Below are 16,396 nucleotides of genomic sequence, written 5' to 3' on the forward strand. Positions count from 1 at the left end.
CTGATGCTCCACTTGTTTCCGGTGAAAAGGATTGGTGTATGAGAAAATAATGAAGCTGTGTCCATAGAATGTTGGGATTAGACACAGTCTGGAATCGGTGTCCACATTAGTTGGTTTTTATTTATTTATGTACTATTGTTCCATAAACTGAGCACAAGCTTTATACATCCCCAGTTCCTAAGGTTACCAACCTCCAGGTACTAGCTGGAGATCTCCTGCTATTACAACTGATCTCCTGGCAATAGAGATCAGTTCCTCTGGAGAAAATGGCCGCTTCGGCAGTTGGACTCTATGGCATTGAAGTCCCTCCTCTCCAAAACCCCACCCTCCTAAGGCTCCGCCCCAGAAATCTCCAGTTATTTCCCAACTCAGAGCGGCCAACTCTACCAGCACCAAAGCAGTCTCTTGCCAGAGAAGAGCACAGACTTCTGATGACACAATAGCTCATGGGATTAGAAGCAAGAGAAGAGCAGAGAATACATTTGTGGGATGAGGGATTCCTTTAGTGAAATTAGTTCACGTGTTTTCCCTTCAGATAATCCATGGCTAGTGGAGTGAACTTCAGGTAATGCTAACCTGGATGTTGCAGAAAGCAGTAATGGGGAGAAATGCACACATACTACTAGGGGAGCACAAGCTCCTGTGAGTTCAGCTCATGTCCTAATCGCCAGTCACAAGTATCCTCCCAGTTTATTGATGATCAGATCAAGTGACCGCTGAGCCATTCGTTGGAACTTGCTGGGCACCTTCATGTATAGCACAACAGCAGGCACGCATGATTGGCTTTCATGCACGCGTACATGTGTTACGTACATGCGGTTTAGCAAAGGAGCATGGGAGCTGTATTTTCCCCGTGGCTGCTTCTTTCACACCGAGGATTCTCTTTCAGTTTGGGGGCTTTGTTTCTGTGCTGGCTGTGTGAATTTCTTCCTAATTTTGTTCTCCGTTTTCCCATATGGCAACTACCCCCTACTGCTCTGCATCACTTTACAGTATGATTTTCTTCCATTCAGGCAGCTCTGTTTCTGCCCCTGTGGTGGAAAGGTCCCTCACCAAGTTGGGGGCTCTATATCTGTATTGGACACCCACCGTCCATAATGAATTTTTTTTCAGTTTTGGCTCCATTTCAGCACTGGAAATAGGTGTCTCTGTTCCAGCACAGGGAAACTACACTCCCCCCCTTCTCTGGCTGGTTAAGGGCATTTTATGTGTGGCCGATTCTTGTTGTTTGCACCAATTAGAAACATTTTCAACACTGGTCAAGACACTACCCCCCCCCACAATATCTCCCTTTTCTAGGAAAACAATGATTCTCCCTTCCACTGCATTATATGAATATGCAGAGGATTCCCAAAAAGGCTGTGGTATTGGGAAGCAAGTGAAAACATATTGTGACATAATCTTCAATCAGAATTTTTCCACTGTGAACTTTGATAGATTTTTTTCAGTTCTGTGACCCCCCCCCCCCAACTATGTACCAGGACAAAACATAAACTTTGCGCAGAGATCAGGGTATCTGGGTTCAAGTCAAGGTCTGGATGTTTGCCCAAGGATCAAGGCATACTAGTTGGGACTGCATTTCTCTATGGATTAATGTGGAGTCAAAGTAGGGTTGCCAACCTCCAGGTACTAGCTGGAGATCCCCTGCTATTACAACTGATCTCCAGCCAATGCAGATCAGTTCACCTGGAGAAAATAGACTCTTTGGCCATTGCACTCTATGGCATTGAAGTCCCTCCCCTCCCCAAACCCCACCCTCCTCAGGCTCTGCCCCAGAAACCACCTGCTGGTGGCAAAGAGGGACCTGGCAACCCTAAGTCAAAGCAATGTAGCCATGTTATTGAAAGTTGTTCCTTTTTCCTACAAAAAATGGAGAAACACAGGTATGGGGGACTTTAACTTGCTTTCTGTCTGCAACCCTGCATATCATCATTTTCAGCACTGTATTCTCTGTCAGAGAACATGTTCATAATGAGCATCTCTCCTTTGGGTGGATAGAAGGCTTTCAGCAGATTCAGGTCATCAGGCACTGGTTTTACCAGGGCGTCCTAACTGTTGGGCCTCCCCCAAAAGGGCATTGCTTGTAACAACCTCCTCCTCAACAACACGCCCTTCTCCAGGTCTCCACTCCCAGAAATAGGACAACCTGGTTTACCAGGACACCATGTTCGTCTCTTAATTATCTATGGAGATCAACTAAATAGGATGGTTAGTGGCAAAAGAAGTTACTGCGCAGCCGCCAGCTGGCACACAAGGGAGTTCGTGGCATTTGCTGTACAAGCGAAGTAATCCCAGGTTCGGCTGACCACAGTCGCTTCCCATCAAATATGGTGAGTCTGCCCTGAAGACTCTTTCGTAGTGAAGTTCGTGGGCATCCCTACACATCAGTAGCTCTTCTTCCCTGGTTGCAGCTATATAGCCTGTGCCCCCACCCCCCACAGAACCCTTCAACTGCTGTGCAGACATGTGCAGGCTAAGGAGAGGTGCTTTGCAGGAATCTGGTGTCTTGGATATTCGAAATTTGCATGAGAATAGGCCCTCAGCTACTTTGTGGTGAGTCATCATTATTGGTGAGATTTCTCATCGCATTACAGACGCCTGCCAGATTTGAGAGGCACGGGAGTAGAACTGGAAAAGGGAATGCTATCGAGTCAGCTCCAAAAGGGAGTGCTCATGAGTATGTGTTGGGAGTTCCTTGTTCTACATGAAGCTCCATATGACCTCTGAGTAAGGAAGATGCCAATCTCCAAAATGCCAGCACTGCAGACCCAGGGTACTTGACAGTCTTTAACTTGGCATTTACTGTTCTTTGCGCTCGTGCAGATCAAATGCGACCTATGCGTTTATACTGTACATATATGGCCTGAGAAATAATCTGAGGAGAGAGAGAAAGGTTACATAATAAAAGCTGTTGCAGAGGTAATGATAAGCGTTAGGAACTGGGTTTTCTGGAAGACTGCAGCACAACTACAAATGTAGGAATTATTATGCCAGTGTTTCTTTGATTATTTCATATAATCTCCCCATCCCTGAATTAAACCAAAATTATTCTAATTTAAGTGGAGGGGATGAATATTAGTAGATCCCCTTTGAGCCAAGTGACTAATCGTTTTCAAGTAACAAAATAGATTGCCAGGTCCCTCTTCTCCACTGGCAGGAGGCTTTTGGGGCAGAGCTTGAGGAGGGTAGGGTTTGGGGAGGGGGAGGGACTTCAATGCCATAGAGTCCAATTCCCAAAGCTGCCATTTTCTCCAGGTGAACTGATCTCTATCGGCTGGAGATCAGTTGTAATAGCGGGAGATCTCCAGCTAGTACCTGGAGGTTGGCAACCCTATAACAAACCCATAATATTTTCCAGGAAGAGTGTGGCTGTTAAGTGCAGATGCTTAGTACTGGCTGATAGCAAAGAAATGCCCGTGTTATCTTGTGTCAGGGGGAGGAATCTGAATGTACTGAGGTTTCGGAATTGAGAGACTGCTGCAGGCACCATGCTGTAGGAAATCCTGTTGCATTTCCGCACATGCTGAATAATGCACTTCCAATCCACTTTCAATGCACTTTGAAGCTGGATTTTACTGTGTGAAATGGCAAAATCCACTTGCAAACAATCGTGAAAGTGCATTATTCAGCATGCGTGAAAGCGCCCCTGGTCACAAGATGCCATTGTCATTCACTCCTAGTCTTATGAGTGAGGCCAAACTGTGATCTCTGGAAAGCCTATAACTGTTGCATTATGAATAGACTGTGACTGTTCCTTAAAGCACATTGCTTTCGGTTAGTTTAAGTGACATCAGTGCAAGCTGTAACATAGGATAGTGCGTGCCCCGCTGGCCCCTTTGCTCATTAGCACACACCCAAAGCTGTTGAGAGCTGCGTATAATATTTGTCTGAGGTCAGAAGCCACCTTTTAAAGCGCAAGTTACCACAGACGGTTTCTGAGGAGGAGGGATCTTTCCGTATGCCCTGGATGTACACCGAAACAGCTAGAAGTAGCATATTTTTTTGCTTTGAGGTTGAGGAAAAGTTAAACTCTTGAAAATGTAAAATACAGGTCTAGAGAAACAACCCTCAGTCATGGTTTTGGGTACAGTAGGAAAAGCAGGTTGCATAGGATACCTGGGGTTGCCAACCTCCAGGTGGGACCTAGAGATTTCCCACTTTTATAGTTGATCTCCAGGTGACCAAGATCAGTTCCCTTGGAGAAAATGGCTGCTTTGGAGGGTGGACTCCTTGGCATTGTACCCCACTGAGGTCCCTGTCCTCCCCAGGCTCCATCCCCAAATCTCCAGGAGTTTCGCAGCCTAGATCTGGCAACCTGACCCCTCCATCCCTTGTCAATGCCAGGGGGAAACTGGCAACCCTAAGGATACCCATCCAGGTACTGAAGAAATGTAACTTCCAGCAGTATCGGTATTAGTGCATCTTGAACCGAGTTGGGGGAAATGGCAGCTTCCTTCTGGTGCTGCTGCTTGTTAAGAGATGCTGGGGCATTTTTGTGAGGCAGAGGGAAAGCACTACGCTAGCAGATTCATTGCCCCGTGATGAGGGTGAGGGCTTGAATACAGCCAAGCGTAATTTTGTGGTTGGCCTAAGGAAATATGTCAGTCACAGCCATTCTACAGCTGCAGTAACATAGATCCCAGCTAGGAGGATGGCATTTGGTGAATTGTGAAAGCAATGCAGGTTTGATTGTGAGGCATCATGGCTGCCTGCCATCCTTTACCATTGCCACTGGTGCCTTTACTATGCATAATGAATTCTCTGCAGTTTGTTTCAAAGCATGTATTATGTTGGAAATGGGATGGGGAAAATACGTTTGGAAGAATAAGTAGTGTCTATCATTCTACTTTGCTAATCAAAACATTTCCTTACATTTTTAATATATGGCTGGTTGGAGACCATTTTTAAAATCTGTAAATTACATCGTTGTTATCATTCATATAATGTTTTTGTACAAAAATTTTGGCTTGCTTAGTGAAAAACAAAACATAGGAAGGAGGTTTCTTGCAATGTTTGCTTTTTCTACTGCTAGTGTCTTCTACTGATATTGAATGACAGTTGGAGGCATAATAGATGCAGAAACTATGTCATCTTTAGAAGAAGTTTAAACATACAGCCACATTATATTTAAACTGACTATAATGAATGGTTTCCATTCCTTGCATTGAGTTTGAATTAAGCTTGGGCAGTTTAGATATATAATTTTCTTACAGGACTACAATGTATAGACTGAATGGTATTTCATGAAGAAACTGCATAAGTGTTTAGCGTGGGATATTAGATTAAGCAGAAGATTAGCATTTCTGCTACAGGAGCCCTTCAGTATTCCCTTTACGATAATGGGGCCTCCAGGATGAAAATAGCTACATGCCAAACCCCTCAGTGCCACTGAGATTGTAAATAAGATATTTTCCCCCCATTCAAAGCACATGTTTTAATAAAGCCATTTGAAATTGCTTTATAGTACAACTTGCCTTCCTGTATGAGTTTGGATTTATATATAATTGTATACATATAGTGGGTGAATGGAAAGGTTGGATGACTTGAGATGAAAAATGAATTTAATATCAAATGTGCTTTAAAGATGTGCAAAAAAAGTAAATCTGTGTACTAATGAGGGCCACCTTGCCTCTCCCCCTCCTCCCGGTGAAGAACGCGATATTAACAGGGAATTGTGCAGAGAGATGGTTGTGGTCTGTTTATAAACGCACACTCTGCAATTTTGCAGGAAAGTAATGCAAACCAAAAAGAGGGTTTTTTTCTCCCTCTTCAGCACTCTGTCATTTAAACATGTACATGTAGCATCAAGCATAGCATCACTGAAAAGGACAGAACCTGTGCACATCTTACAGCAGATCCTGGTTTTCTCACAGATTTGGGAATAAGGTACTTAGTGCACACAGTGGAGAAGAAATCATATCAGGCACCTGGAAGAAAAGACATGGTGCTGCTTGGCACTAGGGTCACCAACCTCCAGGTGGTGGCAGGAGATCTCCTGCTATTACAACTGATCTCTAGCCGATAGAGATCAGTTCACCTGGAGAAAATGGCTGTTTGGGCAATTGGACTCTATGGCATTGAATTCTCTCCCCTCTCCAAACCCCACCCTCCTCAGACTCCACCCCCAAAATCTCCCAGTATTTCCCAACCCAGAGCTGACAACCCTACTTTGGCACTCAAGCACTTGAACACCACACTGAAGCTCCCAGACCCAGAAGGGCATAGAATTTCTTGGGGAGTTTTAAATATTGAAGGGACACAGGATGTGAGAGGGATTTCTAGTGAAAACTTGGAATTTATCCAGCAACCTCTGTGCCAAGCAACTGACCTAGAAACCTATGGGTATCTGAGCGTATCTGAAACTCTGTCAAGGGGGCAAACTCCAGCATATTACCGAGATGATTGCTGCTCTTGTCTCAAGTGGGGGGGGGAATCAGCTATCCGCAGTTTTGTACTACATTTTATGTATATCTTTGTGAAAATTTAACCCAAGCTTTGTTGAACAGAGCCAGAAATCTGTAAAGTGTTAAGCTAGAATCCTTTGTCTTGTATTGCTTCAGGGCTTTACTTCTTTTCTTTGAATGAATACAAACGTTTCCTGAGAGCTAGGCAGCAATCCTGCAGTCGATTGAGCAACTTAAATTCCGCTGATTTGAATAGGATTTAAACAACCTAAATGAGTGTGGGACTCCAGGGTGGGATGCTGCAATATTTTTCAGGCAGTCTACCCATCTCTCCACCTTTCTACAGCCCCATCTGTTCAGATTTTGTCCATTTTTATTTATTTATTTTCTTCCTTTATATCTAGGGTTGCCAGGGTCCCTCTTCGCCACTGGCAGGAGGTTTTTGGGGCGAAGTCTGAGAAGGATGGGGTTCGGGGAGGGGAGGGACTTCAATGACATAGAGTCCAATTGCCAAAGCAGCCATTTCCTCCAGGGGAACTGATCTCTATCGGCAGAAGATCAATTGTAATAGCAGGAGATCTCCAGCCACCACCTGAAGGTTGGCAGCCCTATTTTTAACTTACTTTTCTCCCCAAAGGGGCTTACACCATCCCCCCTTCTCCATTTCATCTGCACAACAACCCTGTGAGGTAGGCTAAGCTGAGAGTATGTGAGTGGCCCAAAGTCATGCAGAGAGCTTCCACGGCAGAGTGGGGATTCAGCCCTGGATGTCTCAGGTCCTACCCCACTTTGGGACAGTCCGTGCAGTTTCCATTATTCCTGGCTTGTTCGAGAGGACAAAGGACACCCACTTTTTCACTGGATCCAAAAGTTGATTGGATCCAACCCCTAGTTTGTTACATTGGCTAATGGGGCACAGCTTTTGCTCTCACTGCCAAGATGAGGCAGCACAGTCAGAACCTTTCCTCTGACAGCTCATTCCCGATCCTTGCAGTGGCCGAGGCACTGCCACGGCATCTCCAAAGAGGTTTTCCTGCCGCTGCAAGGCTAAAAAACCCCTTTTAAAAAACGAAGATGGGGAAAATAGCTCCATTGAAAACAGCGATGCTGCACCAAGAAAAGCTTGGCGCATCAGCACTGTTGCTGGAGGGGGTGTTCCCGGTCTGGAGGGGCTTAGGAAGCTGACTACAGTCAGCTCCGCCCCTGGGAACACCCCCCCCCCATGCCGGCACCGCATTTCTCTTCCGGGATTTAGGTCTCAGAGGAGCTGTGGTGTCGGAGGAGCCCGGGCAGCTCCGTAGCGCTCCCGCCGCCAGCCTCTTATTCCTTGGTAAGAGGGCACTTACACTGGCAGCGGGGGCACCCTGCCTCCGCTCCATTTTCAGCCCATTCCTCAGAAATGGTCTGTAAGACTAGGTTTTCCACAGCCAGCTTTTTCCAAGGAGAATAATTCCTCTTGGGAAAGGATGGATGTGGAAAACCTAGTCTCAAATCAGCACGTGTAATCAGTTGGATTATCTGGAGAGCTAAGGAGCAATGTATGCTAAAGTAATCCAAACGCTGATGATCTAAGCAAGTGAGCTCATAGACAAAAGGAGTTCAAAATACCCAAGATGCAGTAAGCACACATAGAGCTTGCTGTATGTGCACAGCTGTACCTTCGCCTAGGTTGTTGTTTGAGTCTGCCTCCCTCCCCCCCCCCCGTTTCATTTGTAGTCGCTTAGCAGCCTCTCACAAGTGTCAGCTCAAGATGATGCCAAAATTATTTGTCTCCAGCTGTACAAGGTGAAATGTATCATGGGAAGAAGGATGGTGAAAAAAATCCAGTGAACATGTATGAAAACTTTAAAATCAAGAAAGAAAATTAAATGTTCCAAATAAATCACACAGGGTTATCTATTTGATGCTTAATTTTACCAACGCCACTGTGGTGACGTTTGAGGCACAACCAATACTAGCAACCCAATTCTGTGTTCAGCCTTATGAAAGACACCTACATCCAATTTAATTCAGTAATACTCAAATACATGTTAAAATATTTTACATCTTGAGAGTGTGCCAAAGAGTCCATTTGCAGGCCTATGAGATGGCGTTGATAGTGGTGGTGGAGGGTTTTTTCCCCGTTGCTACTATTAGGTTGCCAGCTCTGGGTTGGGAAATACCTGGAAATTGGGGTGTGTGTGTGGAGCCTGAAGAGGTATAATGCCGTAGAGCCCACTTTTCAAAGCAGCCGTTTTCTCCAGGTGAACTGATCTCTTTAGCCTGGAGATCAGTTGTAATTCTAGAAGATCTCCAGCCACCATCTGGAGGTCGGCAACCCTAGTTACTAGTGGATCCCCAAAAAATTGTTCCTGCAATTCAACAGTAATAGAACTTTAATGGTAGGCAAGCCCTATCTTTAATAAAAAGTGGCCTCGATTTGGATGTATTTGAATAGATTTCATTATTATGGGGATAATAGATACTTTTGAGAGAAGGTCTTTTAAAATCAGGGCTTAAGCTATGTATTCAAAAATGAGAGGGAAACTGAAAATCACTTTTTATTCAAAATATTGATTTCATATTGTAGTAAATTTTCTGAAATCCCTTAATTAGCACATGTGAAGGTACTGTGAAATATAATGTATCTACAAGTTACTCATAATCTGTGAGACAGTGATACATTGTGTTTAATAGGTATGAATTGTGAAATATATAGTGGCAAATTTATGTTCCCTTGTTGATTGTTTACTACTGGCAACTTATCATTACTTGGTAGAAAGACAGAAGGTAAATATTTGATCAGGATTCCAAAGTCAACATCACGTTTGCTTTGGGGACTCTAGAGAAGCATCCAGAAAGTGAAAATTAATATTGAGCCTGAGATTCTCCAAATTTGTCCTGCTGCTTGTATCAATACATTATATTACTTTGAGTTTCCTGGTCTGTCTCATTTAATTCTTTTTCCCCCCTCAGCCTGAAGAACTTACCAATGCTCTGGAAATCAGCAATATTGTCTTCACTAGTCTTTTTGCCCTAGAAATGCTTCTGAAGCTCCTTGTGTACGGCCCTTTCGGCTACATCAAAAATCCATACAATATCTTTGATGGAATAATCGTAGTGATCAGGTAATTGACACAGAGTATCCTTTATGAAACATCTAAGTGATTTCTGCTAAATGGGTTTTGTGGCAAAGCCTTAGGAAAGTAATGAGGAAAGACAAAAATGTTTATAGACATATATTCCTTTGCTTCATGTATTAGAACATATATTCCTTAAATACTGTGAAAACTTTATAATGATCATGGTTGTATTCAACTGCACCAGTTTTGGTCTTGTCTCCTTCATGTAGGGGAGCTCTTGGATGGAATCTGCCTTATGCTGCTTCCTTTCTTTCTTCTTTGTAGCATCACAAACAAGAAGCAGAAAAGTGCAAAGCAAGCACATGGCTCTTTATTTTAAATGTAATGCATAGATAGATATTACCTCAAGTATGCAACTCCCTACAGGGTATTTCTATTAAAGAGATCATACCAGTCATTAAATCCACTATTAATCCGCTTACTATCAACAGGGGCGGAACCAGTTAATGCATTCTGCAGATCTTGGACCATACTTCCATACACAGCTCCAGATGAGGAACCTCCCCCAGTATTAATAAATGCCTATGTTTTCCCAATAAAATGGACAGAACTAAACAATTTATTTATAGTATTAAGAGTGTCAGATTCCTTTTAAATATCTGAATTTTGTTTTATCATGAATATTTTTGTTTTACCACATATTTTGTATTATTTGTTTTATTTGATGGTTAGGCTTACCAGGTCCATAGCTCCATCGGTGGGAGGTTTTCAGCAGCGTGGGGTACACGTGCGTGCCTGGCGCGATGTGCGCACATGTCCCGCGCGATGCACCTACATCACTTCCGGGTTTACTCAGAAACGACATGGAAGCTCTATAGAGTTTCTGCGGAAGTTGCTAGAGTGTCCGCCCTGCTTCTGGGTAAACCCGGAAGTGACGTAGGCACGTCGCGTGGGCGCTCATGTACACTTTGCCTGCCGGCCTTCAGCTGGTCAGCATGCAGCCCAGTGGATTGGCAGGATTTTACCCGCCACCACTGGGCACTTGGCAACCCTATTGATGGTCCATGACTGTAATAAATATGATTGATTGATTGAAGAGGTCACTTAACGTGAATTAGCCCTACATAAAGTATGATAACTTTAAAATGTCTCTGTACCTACTGGCACATGCAATATCTTCTACAATGTACACAGGCTTTTAAAAATGTAAATGCATGTTTCTGATTCTAAACTTAAAATTTTCAAAGCATCAAAAAGGCTTCTGATACCATAGAGAAAATGTGCTGTGGTATAAATGTCCCTAGTCCAATCTCGTTCATCAGATTTATGAAGTGGTGCAGTGACGAGGCAAATCAATCTTGTCGCAAACATACATGTACAGTGGAGGAAGGAGACCAGGTGACACGTAATATAATCTAACCCACTTAAATCTAGAAATGCTGGGCCTTGTGGCCTCCCTTTGTAGTAACTTCCCATTCTCTTTTTGTTTTTATTAAGGTATACATGCATATGAATGCCAATTGAATGCATATGACAAAATGGGCTCTAGTCCACAAAAAGTTTACGCCACAATAAATTTGTCTTTAAGGGCGCTATGAGTTGCCTTTATGTTTTGTTGTACCAGATGAACACAGTTGAACAGATTAACACCTCTGGAACTCAACATTTTCACAAGTTCTGAAACAGTACCGAAAAACTGATATGCGTATGGTACTGAGTTCCTTTATCCAGCTTAAATGCTTCCTGTCGAGAATATGAAATGTTCTATTTATGACTTTGTTAACAGCCAACTTCTGAAATAGTAGCATTGAAATAAAAAGTATATGTCTTCTATTTTTCTTCAAACCATTATTGCACAACATATACTCAGTGTTACAAGATGGGGCAACATCATAGGAAGCAAAAGGAAGGATCTGTAGAAATAGTATATAGGCTTCAATATACAGAGAACAAAGGAATTAATGTTTCTGGGGGGGGACTCTTGACTCTACATCTTTACAATGTAACTACATTATTTCATCGATCAATTTGCAATAGAAAAGAAGATTTCCTCCCCCCCCCACTGTTTTTCTCAAAATGGAATGGAAAATGATAGAAAGAAACTGTTTTCCTTTTTTTTTTCAGTTCTCTGTGGCACATGCTTGTGGGGCTCTACTTCCTGAACATCTACTTTAGACCTAGGTGAAAGGAAGTATTCTGGGGGCATCCCTACACATCCCCTTTGCCACTGAATTACATTAGCTAGCTTTCCCTACTTCATCGTAGTTCCTTGGCACTTTCTGTATATGTACAGATGTTGTGCTTCTTGTCAACCATCTAATTAACGTCAGAACTTCTTTTTCCTAGTGTCTGGGAGATAGTGGGACAGCAGGGGGGAGGCCTGTCTGTTCTACGCACCTTCCGTCTCATGCGGGTGCTGAAGCTGGTTCGGTTCATGCCCGCACTCCAGCGCCAGCTGGTGGTCCTTATGAAAACTATGGACAACGTGGCCACCTTCTGCATGCTGCTGATGCTCTTCATCTTTATCTTCAGGTGAGTCCTCAAAGCTGTGTATTTCCTTTTTGCGCCCTTCTGTTTCTGTACATCAAGGTGGAATCAGCCAAGATGGGGGCAGAATGCCTAGTGCAAGTTGGATCCCCAAATAGTGGATCCAACTTGCACTAGTGATTTAATGTGTTATGTTGCTACTTTGGAAACCTGTAGTTAGGGTGCTTTCACACATAATAATCTACTTTCAGTGTGCTTTAACAGTTGTTTGCAGGTGGGTTTTGCCCTTTCACAGAATCAAATCCTGCTGCAAAATGCATGTAAAAGTCGATTGAAAGTGCATTATTCAACATGTGTGAAAGTAACTCTTCTGCTATCTGAATGTCTTGGTATTGTTGCATTAAAGATGGCCCTAATTCCCAGAGAGGAAGAAATCCTTAAGATCCCTTAAGGAATCTTAGCCTTCAGAGTTCATCATGGAAAAAGCCTAAAACCCACTGGCCTAGCTTTGATGTCCCCCAAAATGACTCTTACTGTATGTGAGCATTCAGTTACTAGTTGCCGCAAGAAAGGATGGCAAGGCTGAATTCTTTGTGCTTGATTTTTTGGGAGTGAGGGTGGATGTGGCAAGGAATTGTGTTCCAGATGCTGTTTGTTAAGTTGTTAGAGTCTCTGTTTATATTCAGCAGGGTCTATATTTTTCCCCAACATACAGTATCCTTGGGATGCACCTCTTTGGCTGTAAGTTTGCTTCGGAGAGAGATGGAGACACTCTTCCTGACAGGAAGAACTTTGATTCTTTGCTCTGGGCCATCGTTACTGTTTTCCAGGTATTGCAATAATCATGACTTAACAGTTTTTTTAACAACCAAGCACCACCCCTTGAGGATATTGGGGTGTGTGATTTTCTAAAATGCCAAGAGGAATGATAAAAGATTTGGCGGGTGGGAGAGAATAAAGAGTTTCAGGTGCTGGACCATAAAAGGTATGATAAGATGAGGTTTGCCAGATAAAAATTTAAGAAATCAGAGTTTCTGCAGAGCTTATCTGTATTTGCTCTGTGAAAAACTGGTGTTCTGGGATAAAGGACAATCTTTAAAGCAAAGCATGTGTATTAAAAGACAGGACTTCCGGCTGAGTTGTTTGTTCACTGCAACGAGGAGGGCTGAACTGACCTTAAATTTTAATCTAGCTTTCCAAGAGACCTAGTTGTTCAGTTTTATGAAATGGTTTGTTTAGTGGTATTGTCGTAAGGGAACATCCAGAAATGTGGGAAATAGTTTGTTTAGGAAATTGCACCACCCTTTTATATTGCCATTCATGCTAGTTTGCACCAGGGAGCTCGTGTTACTTAGACTTCCTTTGGAATGAAACAGAGTTGTGAGTTGTGAGAACAATTTTCAGGCTGTGTCCTTGATCTTTTAACTGATTTGCTCTTCACCCGAGCTCAACTCAGTTATTTTAAATGAAACATAACTGAGGAACTTATCACTGTTTTTTGCCAAGCCAAGTGAGAGAAAAGAACAGGAGCGCTCAGGATTTCAGGGGCTTAGAAGAATATTGTTGTGGTCATTCAGATACTGGCAAGATGTAGTAAGACTTATATTGTTCCAGTTTGCCAGTCATTAATATTCCAATAGGAATGAGAATTGCAATCGATAGGGAAAGGGCAATACGTGTATAGTTCTGACTCTGTCTAGTAACCCTTTGCAGAGTTATTCCAATCTCATCAAATTGAGTTCAATGGACTTAAAGTGAAGTTAAGTGTGCACTGTAAATCTCACAAGCTAGATGTATGTGGATCCTTCTGGGGTGTGGTGAGATTATAGAAGAAGTGTGGCATGGGGCATATTAGAGGCTATGTATGTAAAATAAGTGTTTTAAATGGATTTTTATGATGTTTAGCATTGGGCAGCAAAGTCTTCCTCATACTAGGAGGAGAACGGATGTTTTGGGGGCATATAAATGTAATCAGTAACGTGTGGCTGGACTGCTTTTTCACATGTTCTTCCTCTTCATTCCAGATACTGACTCAGGAAGACTGGAATAAAGTCTTGTACAATGGCATGGCTTCTACCTCTTCCTGGGCTGCCCTCTACTTCATCGCCCTTATGACATTTGGAAACTATGTTCTTTTTAATTTATTGGTGGCCATCTTGGTGGAAGGTTTTCAGACAGAGGTAAAGCCTTCAGTAATTTCTTGGTCCTTTTCTTGTAGGTAGATTGGAGGACCTAAAGCCCATATTTGCATTATTTTTAGGATAGGCAAATTTTTAAAAGGTGGAAAGAGGTTGTGCGATTAAAAAAAAAGTTCTTATCTAATGCTACATTAACCAACCCCCTTAGCTGATATTAATCCCAAGCTAAAGTGTTATTAGCATTAATTAGCATTGCTAAACTCTGCAACCATCAGTATATGGAACACATGAAACAAGAATGTCTTTGAATGTCTATGAGGTTTCCTCATAGTTCCCCTGCCCCGGTGCCCCTATTCCCTCCCACCATACACACCACCAGGCCTTTTCCGTTTTTTTGAAAACAACCGGCAATTAGATGTCTTTATAACAATTGGTGTATCCTTTCTCTAAATTTTCAGCTTTCATTAAAAAAAAAGCTATACCTCTTTCTTTGTGAGATATGCCGTTCCCCTATATCTCTGTAACAAAAAGGTACTATAGAGTTACACATATTGTTATAATATTATATCAATATAAGAATATTCAGTTGCCATTTAAAGAAAAATAAAGCCCTGCAAAAGTGGGGGAGGGGAGATAATGGCTACTGTGGAAAAAATGACTACCATGTAAGTAGGACGTGGAAAATCCAAACTTCCCTGCCCACATGGCAGCCATTTAGGCTTTGCTGCAATATTTCCTAAAACTTCACAGCAATGCAGGTTTTTGAAAGATTGAGGAAAAGCTAGGGAAACTTTGGGAGGTGCATGAATGGACCACAGTGCTATGGGGAAGCAGAAACAAACCCTGGTTCCCAACAGCACCAAACCTAGGGCAAATAACCTTTGTGGAAATGGCCTTTGTTGCGTTCAAGAGACCAACCAAACGTTGCCCCTTCGAAGGGCAGGCAGGCAGTTTATTTGCTGTTCTTTTGTGCCCCAGTGGATATTGTCCCGTTTCCCTCACGGCAACACTTTGGTATAAACCATTTAAAGTTTTCATTTTCGTGGTTCCTACAGAGCCATTTTCTACAGGCGCGCGGCGGGGGGGGGTGTCTTCTGCTAACTAGGGCCCACGTTTGCTACCATCAGCAGGCATCGAGAGAGCATGCTTTTGAGCGAGACTTGTCCTCTCCATCAGCCTGGCAGGCCGATTCATAATGAATGAGCAGATAAGAGTATTCCTGGAACTAGCCATCGGGCCTTTGTTGCCGGCAGCTCAAGCTAACAAACAAAATGCTAGTCTTAAAGCAATCAACTGTCAAAGTGATGAAGGACTACAGGAGGCCTGCATGATGTGATGGCCAGCATTGCTCAGCAGCATCTTGCAGTGCAGGTTCTAAATGAAAACGATGTTGATAATACAGGTGTGACAAGTGAATAGCAACAGTTCGGCTTTGTCATCATAGCCATTCACTGCTTTGGAGGGGGGAAAATTAGGAAGCTCTCAAACTTTGTATTATTGTTTTTTCCCCAAGTGCAGTTTAAGGAGAAGATTTAAGGCAAGGCAGCTGAGGTCTGAGTATGTGTTTTAAAATCCAATCTTCCCCAGGTGGTTGTATTTCATTTCTGTTGTTTCTGCTTGGGAGTATGCCCATGTCTGCATGTAATAGTCTTCTGCCTTAGATAATGGAGGAAAGGTCATTGTGCCAATCCTCCAAGCAGTCAAAGGTTTCATTTCAAGAAGTCGGTAATGCTTCACCTTCCAGGCAGCATTATGAATGGCCAAACAAACACCGAGTCTCATCAAACGATTAGAAGATATCTATCTCTAGGGTTGAATGTGTTGATCTTGATAAGCCTACCTGATTGGAATATCTTTTGTGGATAATTATGGATTTGCTAATAATAGCATGAAATTATTATAGGATATATTTCTCCAAAGCATGCATATGGCATAAATAGGAATTTATAAGAAGCTAGAATGTCCGCTGAAGTGAATCAGTAAAATTATTTAAATTGCCTACAGAGTTGTCTCCATACACTGATTTAGGATCTGTCCTCGCTTAATTTTTTTAAATACCTAATAGCTTTCAGATTCCAGCAGGATTATTCCTGTTTGTGGTATGCATAAAAATAATGCTTTTCCAAATGAAGTAATGAGGACTATTTTTGTCTCTCACTTGAGTCTTTTTAAAATCAAATACAGTTTAATTCCTTAAATCCCCCCCTTTCTGGATTCATCACCGGAAAACCCTCTAAGAGTCGAAATGCTACTGCTGGCTTTATCTTTGTAATCCTGCAGTGCCTTTCCTCAACTCTGGAAACAC

General features: G+C 42.7%; 1 protein-coding gene across 5 annotated transcripts in view; it reads left to right on the forward strand.

The window, feature by feature from the left end:
* Positions 1 to 16,396, forward strand: part of CACNA1G (calcium voltage-gated channel subunit alpha1 G) — a 234,858-nt gene that overhangs the window by 87,383 nt on the left and 131,079 nt on the right. For all 5 annotated transcript variants that reach the window (XM_056867108.1, XM_056867110.1, XM_056867111.1 and 2 more), the window contains exons 9-12: positions 9,360 to 9,511; positions 11,813 to 11,998; positions 12,669 to 12,783; positions 13,978 to 14,133. In XM_056867108.1, coding sequence (XP_056723086.1) covers positions 9,360 to 9,511; positions 11,813 to 11,998; positions 12,669 to 12,783; positions 13,978 to 14,133 — 609 coding nt within the window. The remainder of the gene's footprint in view (positions 1 to 9,359; positions 9,512 to 11,812; positions 11,999 to 12,668; positions 12,784 to 13,977; positions 14,134 to 16,396) is intronic.

This window comes from Euleptes europaea, chromosome 1 (genome assembly GCF_029931775.1).
Source record: "Euleptes europaea isolate rEulEur1 chromosome 1, rEulEur1.hap1, whole genome shotgun sequence".
Classification (NCBI taxonomy): Eukaryota; Metazoa; Chordata; class Lepidosauria; order Squamata; family Sphaerodactylidae; genus Euleptes; species Euleptes europaea.